This window comes from Salvia miltiorrhiza, chromosome 8, assembly GCF_028751815.1.
Source record: "Salvia miltiorrhiza cultivar Shanhuang (shh) chromosome 8, IMPLAD_Smil_shh, whole genome shotgun sequence".
Classification (NCBI taxonomy): Eukaryota; Viridiplantae; Streptophyta; class Magnoliopsida; order Lamiales; family Lamiaceae; genus Salvia; species Salvia miltiorrhiza.
In genome coordinates, this window is record NC_080394.1 from 54,116,770 (window position 1) to 54,128,890 (window position 12,121).

The window sequence follows — 12,121 nt, forward strand, 5'->3', positions numbered from 1 at the left end:
CCAGCGACGCCGAAGAAGGCGTGCCAAATCCACAAATCGAAAGAGGCAACGGCCTCCAATATCAAGGTGGGCTCTCCCTGATCCCCGCGTGTGTATGCGCCGTGCCACGCCTTTGGGCAGTTCTTCCACGCCCAATGCATGCAGTCTAAGCTCCCGAGCATCCCGGGAATACCATGTCTCCCCTCGTGCATTCGGAGTAGGCGTTGCACGTCTGTTGCCGTTGGACGGCGCAGGTAATGGGCTCCAAAAGCCCGTATGACCGCCTTGCAGAACTTCTTTAGGCATAGACGACCGGTTGAGTCCGCCACTTTGAGATACTCATCGAACACATCCGCACTAACCCCGGTGGCTAATTGACGGATAGCCGACGTGCATTTCTGCAAAGGAGAAAGAGAATCTCGACCGAGTGCATCAGTGCTCATATGAAAGTAAATATCTTCACCTTGAACAGCCTCGACGATGCGCAAGAAGAGCTCCTTCTGCATGCGAAATCGACGCCGGAAAAAAGTAGGGCCATACGTTGGATTGTCGATGAAGTAGTCTTGCATAAGACGTACATGGGCCTCTTCACGATCACGGTGGACGTATGATCGGGGACGTTTCGCACGCGCCGGCTCCGGCGCCGGTTGGGGGTAGTATGATTGAAGCACTTGTTTCTGCAACTCAACCAACTCCATGAACTTTTCAGCGACTTCGTCGGAATCGGGCGAAGAATCATGTTCAGGTAACGACATTTTTGGAAGAACGAATAATATATTTTGCAAGAAAAATTGTAGGAGGAATAAGGAATGAGTTGTGATGAATGAAAGTGAATTGTGATGAATGAATTGTAGGTGAATGAGTTGTAGGGAGAAGTATTATTTATAGAGAGAAAAGAAGATAAAAAAAAAAAAAAGGAAAATGGAAGAATGCCGTTGAAAGAGCCGTTGGAAAGAAAAAAAAATTGAAGAAACGGTCGAAAATCAGATATAAATAATATATATATATTTTTTTTTTAATTATGGCGCGTGCAGAGCACGCGCCTACTCGAGGATACCCGATAACTCGGGTACTCCTCGAGGACCTCCACGCCGCATCGCCCTCCTCGAAGCCGGCCATCTCCTCGAGTACTCACTCGAGTACCCGCGATGCGGGTGCTCTAATGGAAGGGAATACTATATATTATGAACGTTGTTATCGACTTCTGTCGGTTAACGTTTCCACTTAAGATTCCCAAAACATTGATATTTTTGATGTGTTGAGTCAATACGCTCTGAAATTGTATTTATTTAAGCATAATTGTGATCACCAAATATAGGAATATAAATGAAATTTTCCGAAGAATTAATATTGTAGATTATATGTTATGTTGTTTATTAAGTAATAGTATAATACAAATATAGGAATAAACATGTTGATGATAGTAAAAGATGAGACATAGGGTACTGATGTTTAATTTTTTTTTATCAGAAAAATGAAATATATAGAAATAATCGAAAAGGTACCAGGAGTACCGGGATACAAGCAAGAGAACAAGAGTATCAACTCAACCCAAAACCAGCACAAAAAATCTTACGAGAAAGCTGTCAAGAACCAGGTCCTAAAATCTGAGGTAGGAATCGACATCTTGTAAGTCGTCTTCCATCCTCAAAGCCTCGATTTTATCTCTGCAAACAACTTCTCTCCATTCCACTTGCCTTGATTGAATTTGCACTCATTTCTCTCTTTCCATAAGACCCAAGTCGTGCAAATCCAAACTCCACGCAGGAAGCGCTTATCCTCTTTTTTCCCCAGATTTGTGAAGGCATTGTAATGATCCTTTACCTTACGGTGCAGCGCCGTCTGCTGGCCAAGTCACAGGATGATCTTTTTCCAAAGGTCGTTCGAATTTTGACAAGCAAAGAAAGTGTGTTCAATGCTATTATCATATGAAAAAAATCTACGGTGCCACCTGTTGAATTACATGCTATTATCTCTAATTTCATTGTTAAATATTAATGTATATTTCACCTCATTGTAAGATGGATCAAAATTCAAATTCAACCATGAAAGAATAAATATACATGATACTTACTTAGGCCCTTGTTTATTTATTAAAATTTCTTTAATGGATTGAAACTTTAAAATATTCCAAAATCCTTAATTATTTCTCTCATTAAGCTACTTTTGCTTGATTCATATTTCATTAAAGGGGCAAGATAAAGAAATCTTACTCTTATGTTGCGTTCTCTTTGATTGATTCATTCATCTCGGAAAAATGAGGTATAATAAAAAAAAATCTCCTTTTGAATCTCTTCTTCCCCCCCCCCCTCCCTCATTTTTTTACAAAAGAGAAATTCACCATTTTTTATTCTTCTTTTCACTTCAAGAAACATATATTATCACAATAAAAATGGAAGAAAATATTATCCCTCCACGAAGTAAAAGAATACTTGAGAAATGATAAATTTCTATTAATAGAAAATGAGCAAAAAGAAAGAGGGGATTTAAAGAATTTTTAATATTATTTCTTATTTTCTCATGATAAAATTATCAATTCATGCAAAACAATTCATTAAAGAATATTATTTCTTTGAACAATTAATATTTATACCATGCAATATTAACTATAATGTCAAAATTTATAACAATAAATGCTCGTAGAAATATTCACCTTGAAATCTCGAACACAAAAATGACAAAATTAAATTATAAACCCCAAATAATCTCAAAAAGGACAAAGTCCATTTCATACAAACTCAAGGCTAATACAACTGAGTCAATACCCGAACCACTTCCGCCGCCACATCGCGGTGGGGCCGCCGCCTCCCACCACCACCGCCGCCAAGCGCGGTTCGTTCTTGACTCATCCCCCTCGATTTCGAGCCATTACACCTCGATTAGCAACAAACAATTTTCAAATTACATCAATCCCTCAAACCACCTAATTAATTTTTTTTTCCACCACCCTAGCATATATGTCACGCGAAATACATCACAAAAAAAAAAGTAAAAAAAGAGACGTCAAAATGTAGTCTCACACCAAAAAAAAAAAAAAAAAAAAAGCCTAAAACTTTCCCCGACAACACGCGACGAATCATCAGCTCTCGCAATGCAGCGCCGCCTTGATCTTCTGCACGGTGCAGGAGATGAGGTTGTTGACGGTCTCCACCGACTCCACCGTCAGCTTCGCCGTCGGGAGGCTGTTCACCAAAATCTGGAACGCCACCGTCAGCAGCGACCCGCCGACCCGCTGCCCCGCCCCGCCGTTCCCGTCCGACCCGCTCGACCCCGGCCCGTCGGGCACGATCGCGAATCCCGAGGGCAGCAGCGCCACGTAGGCCGAATCCCCGCCGTTCATCACCACGTGCATCGCCGGGATGTCGACCGGCGCGTACACCACGAGCGAACCGGCCGAGTCGATGCACGTCTCCTGAAGGATCAGCATGCTGCTCTGGTTCGAGTTCACCGCCTGCCCAAAATTACCAAACTGCCCCTCATCAGAACGCACCTCGGTTATTTTTTATTTTATTATTTTTTAACTTTTTACATCCAAAAAAGAAAAAATTCATAGTCTAACTTTTTAGATGACTCGAAACTCCCGACCTATTGATTAAAAGAGATACGTGGTACAAACATTTTGCGATTCATCGACAAACGTTCCTCGGTTATAGTAAAGAAAAAGAAAAGCTGACGCGTCACGGGGGCGATTTAGTCAACCCGGTAAATTGACGTTTCGAGGGAAATGTCGTGACGTCAGTGCTGGTGACTAACACTATTGAAAAGTCAAAAGATTTTGACTTTTATTTATTTTTTAATAATATCTACAAAATAAACTTAAACTAGATGACAAATTGTCCTTACACAAAATTCCAAATTCCGAAATTGTCCCAGCTAATCATATCCTTTACTATAAAGCACAAAGTCCTGATTCGCCCAGATCTCGTGGGCACATGCGTCATTTAACCTTTTTCGAGCCTCTATTATTTTCACCTATGCATACTACTACACCAAATTTCTCCTATTGTGTTATAAATTTATCGCCAAAAAGAATGGCCTTTTTCTATCACTTATTTCATATAAAATAGAATTTCATAAAAAATGCAATCTAAATAAAGAAATATAGAATAGAAAAAAGAAAAATAATAGAGATGAATGAGGGCTTACACTAGCACGTAGGAGGGAGACACAATTGCCATGGTCTTGGCCCTTGGCAATGTGGGCCATCTCCTGCATGGGCCCGCCGTTGGAGAGTATGTCCCACTCGCTCCTCAGGCGCTCGTCGCGGAGGAAGTCGAAGAGCCTCTGGGGGGAGACGGGCAGCCACACGGAGGTGGCCGCGCTCAGCACGATCCCGGGGGGTTCCCCGGGGTCGTCGATGCTCTTGCGCGTCATCACCTGCACGTCCTCGTCCACGTTCTCCGTCCGCAGCTTGTTCCACTTGTGCACCGACGACGCGCACACCCCCGCGCAGAAGTTGTTGGTCATGCGCTGCGCCAGCTTCAGCATGCTCCGCCTCCCGCCCGCTGTGATCGCGGCTGGTACGAGTAAGCGCAGGTCAGTTGGTAAGACGTTTTTCCTCCAATATCAAATAAAAAGGTTAAAAAAAAAAAAGATTGAAAGAGTACCAGAATGATCGCGGGGCGGGACGGTGGAGGACATGAGGATGGCGAGGCACTCGCACTGGCGTTGGAGGGTGGCGACCCATCGTTGGGCGCCGAAGCCCATGCCGGAGCCTACGAGCGGCCGGTAGAGCTGGTGGACGACGCTCTCATCGTACTCGATGTGCTCCACCCATGTAACCTTAAGTGTGACATTGCCATATAGGTATCAAATAATACACCTCGTGATAAAAATAAAAGAAAGTTCAAGGCCCCATATTTCATAAAAAAAAAATGTTACCCCACAAAATTATTTGTGCTATAGTGGTTGCAAGTACAATAATTAGAGACAAATAATTACAAGCATAGCATACGAAAATACAAGCAACACAAAATTCTGCAAGATTTGGTGGCACGAGACATAGAGATACGTACAAGACTGTATTTTTTGACAAAATTTTGGGGTTTAGAGATAAATTAGATTAGATGTCACGTGACAAAATAAAATATCAGTCATTTGATTTTGAGTAGAAAAATGAAGACATGATGAGGCTGGAACCAGGTAATATACAGTCGTATCGTATGTAATAATAAAATCAATAATAATAATAATAATAATATAATTAAAAAAAATGGGGTGGATCGAGACAGCATCTGAAATCGGAATAGAAACATCAAATGCTTAGTTTTATTTTACCAATGTTTGATTATTACTAAAATCATACGAAAATTAATGTGTCCCAAGGCGCAAAAATAGGAGTAATAGAGGCTTCCATCCATTAATTTAAGCCCCCTCGACTGCCTCAATATTTCATATACTAGAAGCATCTTGTCTACCATTATTATTAATTAATCACACTTTAGCCCTCTAAAAAAAAAATAATAATAATTTAATCACATTTTAGGAAGGTTCCTAATCGAGTCTAGTTGAGTCATTGGATTTTCTTGAATCTTGAACAAACAAACAAGTTTAGATTCTTGAAAAAAAATCACACACAATGTGGGTGTGAGTGTGTGTGTGTGTGTGTGGTGGTGTTTCTCAATTAAATGTGCTCAACTAAGTGGTGCAGTTGCTCCAACAAACTCAATTTAACACAATATGCACCACCAACTATTGAGAGACTCAATAAATGTGCAAAGATTTAAATTTTCAAAATTATTTACCTTGGAATATCCATTAGGCATGTCTTGCACCAAGCAGCCGGAGGGGAGCCTCCGGCAGTTGGGGAAGGCGGCGCCGCCGCCGCCGTGGGCGGCTTCTCGGATGGTGTCGACGGAGACGTCCACGACGGCCCACACGCCCTCGGCGTGCTGCTTGCAGAACCGGAGGAAGTTCACCTCCCTCACCGGCACCAACGGGGACAGAACTTGCAGTGCAGCATTCATCTAAATTCACACAATTTGATTAAATTTAACTAACATTTGATGAAATTAAGGAGGTGTGTTGATGTTTTGTTATTACCAGTTGAAGTGCACCATTCCTTGTTCCTCCCATACCACTAGAGATCACATCTGTGGTTGAGGTTCTTGCAATCAAACAAGGAAACATCTCTGCCCATTTGTTCTGTCATCAAATTAAAACACACACAAATTGAAACCATCAATCATCAAGACTCCATTTTTAATACACAAAGGTGAAAAAGACTCCATTTTTAACACATTGAAACCATCAAGACTCCATTTTTACATTAACAAAGGTGAAAGAGACTACACTCACCGAGTCCATCAATGTCTCGACGAGAGCTAAGCTGTTGATGATGACCATGCCGGACTCCCTCGAGGCCTCGGTGACGAAGCCGTTGGGCTTCATCCCGATGCAAGGGGAGGAAGCCCTCAAGTACTCTTCTTGATTCAAAATCTCCCTCCCACCATCCAAACCCCTAACCCAAAGTGGCTCATCGCTTTGAGCCATCTTCACCAACTCATCCATGGCGCTCAATGCGAGCTCCAAGTACATGGACCGCTCCATGGGGTTCACGCTCATCGTCCCCGCGGCCGCCTTGGGCAGCGGGGAGGCCATCCCGACCGAGAAATCGGACGGGATGAGGGCGGGGAAGCCGTTGCCCCCGCCCACGCCGAGCTCGAGGCTCGAGTTGGGCATCCCCATGGAAGGGATGGGGCGGCCGAGGAACTTTCCGGCGAGGGCGCAGACGCGGTCGAGCTCGTCCTTGAGGCGGGCGTTCTCGATCCTGATGTGCTGCTCCTCGAGGGATATCTCGCCGATCACGGCGGGGCCGCCGCAGTTGGTGCAGATGGGGTTGCGCATCGCCTCCCTTATCGACATGTTCTCCGCCCGGAGCTTGTCGTTTTCTTGCCTGAGAATCGAGTTCTCGTGCCGCTCCAGCTGCGTCTGAGGCAATCAAAACACCATCAAAATTTAATCTTTTTAGCTCCCAAATAAATAAAAAAAAAACAATAAAAATTTAATCTTTTCAGCTCCCAAAAAAGGACAAGTGAAAAAGGTGAGGTTACCTTCATCTGGGTTCTTCGATTTTGGAACCAGAATTTGACCTGTCTGGTTTCGAGACAAAGGCGTTTGCTAAGCTCCAATCTTTGCTTTTCATCAGGGTGAGGGCACTCCTTGAACAGGCTAAAAACAGACGCCACAAACAAAAAATCAAAACCAAAAATCCAAAAAGAAAAACAAAACAAAAGAGGGTTTTGGTTTTGGTTTTGGTTTTGGTTTCTTACGACTCGAGCTCTTGGATTTGCTGAGGAGTGTGTCGGTGGTATCTCTTCTTCCTCGGCGGCTTGTCGGCGGCGTCTTGATCGTCGCCGGATGCGCCGTCCATGTCGCCGCTGCCAGATCTGCTCTCGTGCTCTTCGTCTCTGCTCCTTCTCCCACCAACATTGCTCATCTCATTATTCTCCACCATCCTCGCCATCTCCCCTTGCCCCTCCATGCTCGTTTGCTGCAAAAAAAAAACCCATCACCAAAACATATACATATATACATATATATATATATATATATAGAGAGAGAGAGAGAGGGACTCACGAGGGCTAGAGAGAGGCCGGGAGAGGTGAACATGGGCTTGGAGGAGAGAGACTGGGAGAGGAAGCGGGGCTGAGAGATTGCGCCGGCGGGCATGGTGTTGTTGGTGATGCTATTGGTGAAAGGTATATCAATTCTTGCACCGCCGCCGCCACTACAAGAATTGTTATCAAGAAAATCCCCAAAATTCATGAAATAAAAATCCCTCTTTTTTTTCTTTCTTTTTTCCCCTCAATCTATATATGGAGGAAACTTTCCTTCTTCTTCTTCTTCTTATATATATATATATTTTTAGTTTAACAGAATTACTGCATTTAGCGTTTGGAGTGAGTGAAGCAAAGAGATGAGTTTGTTTCAAAGAGATGAGTTTGTTTCAAGAAATGTTACAAAATGTACAATGTTTTGCAGAAAGGCGAAGAAAAAAAGAAAGCAAGAAAGAAAGAAGAGAGGTAGAAGAGACACAAGGCCCAAATCCAAATGTCTCCTGCTGCCTCTCTCTGTGGTGTTTTTAGTGAGAGAAAGAAAGAGAAAGAAGGCAAGCAAAGAAAAACCCTTGTGTTTTTGCTGCTGCTTAGCTCTTCCTTCTCTATCCCTCTCTCTCCTCCCCTATATCGAGAGCTCGCTCAATAAACACTCGATCTTTTCCAAATGTGAAGACGAAGAATCAAGAGAGAAAATTTGGGGAAGAAGAAGGAAAAAAAATGAGTAAAATTTAAAAGAAAAAAAAACCTAGTTTTATTACAAGGAGCTTTTCTTGGTGCTCACAGTTATCTCAATATCTGCATGCTTGACTTGCAAAAAGCTACTTCTCATGTCCAACAAAAGCAGAGATAGAGAGAGAAAAAGGGCTCAAAAAGGCTTTTGTATTTTTGGGCTCAGAAAGAGAGAGAGAGAGGTGAGAAGAAAACAACAATTGATGAGAGAGAGAGAGAGAGAGAGAGAGAGAGAGTGTGAAGATAATACCCGCAACACTATGTGGAGTCTTGGAAGCCCACATATATATGTACGAGCAGAAGAGAGCAGAAAAAGAAGGGCCGGTTGACTATCTCTCAATTTCACACACTACACACACTAATAATCATCTAGTAATATTTTTTTCATCTTTTTCCTCTTGTCTTGATTCATTATCTCTTTCCCTTATGTGTGACGGCAGTGAAAATTTTGACTTCTTTCTAACCTCCTTTTTTGAAAAAAGAAAAAAGATTGGAGGGCAATAAAAAGGGAAATGACTGCCTTTTCTATTTTCTTTTTCTTATACAAAGAGAGATTCTTCAAATTTTTATTTTATTTTCCGTTACCAAACACACACACACACATACTGAATTAGTTCATTTCAGTTTTATTTTTGTACTTTTAATATATTTATTTATATCAATTTATTCCTAAAATCAAAACCTTGTTATTTGTGAGTAGGATTATAAACTGATCGAATCGAGTATTTGTATTCGAATTTAAATAAATTATTTGTCGAAAAGGAATACTACTAAAATTCAAATATCGAATCGAATAAAAATTATTTCATTCGACTCGATTCAACAGGCCACATTTCCTTATTTGAACGTCCCAATTCAATTAGATTATTTCCTAAAATGAAAAATTAATACATAACAAACACTCTCACTCAATTCATTATTTATACTAAATGTTACGTCACTCACAAATAATTATCTCATTTTTCACTTTTAAAATAATATTTTCATTCTCTCTTCTACTTTTTTTGACAAATATACCATAAAAAATATTTTCTCTCTCTTATTTTGTTATAAACATTTCTTAACATCCTTGCCCAAACTTATGTGCCATATTGAATTGAAACAGATAAAGTATTTGGATTAGCATATTATCGCAGTAGAGAAGCGTGGCTTGTTAATGGCTTCATGAATTTCAAATTCCGATTTTACAAATGATGAAGTCTTACAATTTTGAATAATAATAATAATAATAATAATAATAATAATAATAATAATAATAATAATAATAATAATAATAATAAGTCTTACAATTTTGAATGCCAGTTTTTTTCATTATCTATGTATATTTTTTGAATGATTCCTTTGCATTTTCATTTTTAAAAACTATTGACTATTATAATGTCACAATGTCGTAATTCTCAGGGGTAATTGCCCTTAAATACATTACCTTTTTCCATTTTCTGAAATTGCACATCACCTTTAAAATTCGCCTCATAGGAGTAATACATAACCTTTCTTTTTCTTCTTGAATTGCACATGGTCAACCAATCACCAACCGGAAAAATGATGTGGATGCCGGAAACGCCACATATACACGCCGAAAAAAAAAATAATTGATGTGGCAGCCATGTAGAAAATTATAATTTTTTTTGCTATTAAATTCGAATTTCCAGAATATAGAATTAAGGTATTAATTTCCCAAATCTCTAATTTTCCCCTAAATTCCCTAATTTTTCAATTTTCCCCATTTTACAATTGTCCTAGCATTCAGGCTTGAATTTCGATCTGCTCCACAATTTTTCTAGCGTCCAGCGATTTGCTCCACATTGCCCTAACTCCAGCGATTACACCAACACCAAGAGAGGCTCCAACTCTGGCGATTACACTTGCTCTAGCGATTACACCAACACTAATCGGCGGCGAAGGCTCCGGCGCACGCGACGAACTGGCGACCAAGGCTCTGGCTCACGGGACGAACCAGGCAGGGAGACGAACGTGTCGCCGTTGATTTAACCTAGATTGTGATCTTTCCCCTAACATCAACTGCTAATTTGGATAGATTCCACGAACTCAATTAAAGCGAACAAGCCGGCAATTTGAATTATTCATTGTGCATTTGACATGGGTTGCTTTCTTTATCCAGGGTCTACTGTGCTGAAAACTTAGTTGATATAATCCTTTTTTGGCTGGTTTAAATGTATTTATCGTTGTCGTGTTGTTGATTATGATAGAACTGCAGGGCTGATGGGAAAGTGTTGTTTTCGTGGGATCTAGTGATGGAAGGTTGCGATCAGCGATGTCAGGAGGCCAATCATCGGGTTCAGCGCAAGCCGATAATGATCTGTCCGTTCGACAATTTGTTGCGAATGAAGAAATTGTAAAACTAGGGGATTTAGGGGAAAATTGGGGATTTGAGAAATTAATACCTTAATTCTATATTCTGGAAATTCGAATTTAATAGCAAAAAAAAATTATAATTTCCTACTTGGCTGCCACATCAATTAATTTTTTTTCCGGCGTGTACATGTGGCATTTCCGGCATCCACGTCACTTTTCTGGTTGGTGGTTGACTGACCATGTGCAATTCCAGAAGAAAAAAGAAAAGTTATGTATTATGAGGCGGATTTTAAAGGTGATGTGCAATTCCAAAAAATGGGGAAATGTAATGTATTTAGGGGCAATTACCCCTAATTCTTATATATATAGGTTGCCATTTCAAAAAAAATCCTTTCAATTTTGAGACATGCATTTGATCATATGAAGGTTGTGATATTGTGCTAATTATATATTAATTTCACGAATATTATCAAATTCCCAATATTTTCGTTAGTGACGGTATAATTATATCTGCAATACGTTATACGTAGAGCTGGCAAAATCGACCCGGCCCGCCCGTGTTTAGGGCTGGGTTGGGCTGTACAAAATATAGGTCCAAAAAAACCTGGGCCTAAAAAGCCCGTCCAATCAGCTCGCCGGGCTGACCGGGCTTTGGGGCTAAAAAACCCAGGGTTTTTGGGCCTAAAAGTCCGCCCGCTCTTTTATTTTATTTTCAATTTTTTTGATATTTTAGTTATAATTTCTTTCATTAAATTTCCCGCTTTCCCGTAAAGTCTGTAGCAATTTTTTATTTTTTTTGTGCAAGAAATATTTAATATTTTGCATCTGCATCAAATCAGGAAAGATTGGAGTTTAATGGCTTTAGGCATGAATAGGAAGATTTCTAGTGCTTCTCATTATGCTGGATTAATGTGAAAGTGCAGAGGAATATATAAATTGAGATAGGATTAGATCCCTACAGTCTAACTTTCAAGATTTGTGATAGTTTATTTATTTTTAGTTTTATGAACTCCCAATTGTTATTTTTAATGCGCATTGTATGATTCTCTAAGTTCATGCGTAATAACTTGCCATTTTCCCACATTTATTCAAATGCATATATTTTGTTATAAAAAAGTCGAATACAATCATGACATTTATTATTAAATGCATCATATTATACTATTACAAAGTAGATGAGAGATATTATTAGTATAAAGTAGTCAATAAATACAAAAGAAAAGAATCATTTATAAAGGTTTGTGGTGGATCATGAACAGATGTGGACATTTCTTAATTCAGTTGCTGAATTTTCTTAATTTAATTGCAAAATTGCTTAATTCAGTTGCAAAATTGCTGAATTTTCTTATTTTAGTTTATTTAATTTTTTGTAAAAATAAAAATAAAATTTAAGGCTGGGCCTAAAAATTGGCAGCCCGGTCGATCAAGCCCGTTGGGTCGGGCCGGGCCGGACCGGCCCGCCCATTTTGCCAGCTCTAGTTATACGTGACACATAAAAACTGTGCAATTCACTATTGTCTTTTACATTTAGCAATGTG

At 40.2% G+C, this 12,121-nt stretch overlaps 1 protein-coding gene across 2 annotated transcripts; it reads right to left on the bottom strand.

Moving 5' to 3' along the window:
- Positions 1-2,654: 2,654 nt before the first annotated feature.
- On the bottom strand, positions 2,655-8,537 carry LOC130999164 (homeobox-leucine zipper protein ANTHOCYANINLESS 2-like). 2 transcript variants are annotated; one of them, XM_057924665.1, is made up of 10 exons: positions 8,320-8,537; positions 7,558-7,708; positions 7,251-7,471; positions 7,032-7,149; positions 6,277-6,909; positions 6,022-6,123; positions 5,724-5,945; positions 4,587-4,761; positions 4,126-4,496; positions 2,655-3,430 (listed from the first exon to the last, which is right to left on the bottom strand). In XM_057924665.1, the coding sequence occupies exons 2-10, from the start codon at positions 7,648-7,650 to the stop codon at positions 3,059-3,061; spliced, it is 2,307 nt and encodes a 768-aa protein (XP_057780648.1). In that variant the 5' UTR covers positions 7,651-7,708; positions 8,320-8,537; the 3' UTR covers positions 2,655-3,058. The 2 variants fall into 2 exon arrangements, with proteins under 2 accessions (XP_057780648.1, XP_057780647.1); XM_057924664.1 differs by having other exon boundaries at positions 7,558-8,537.
- Positions 8,538-12,121: the final 3,584 nt, after the last annotated feature.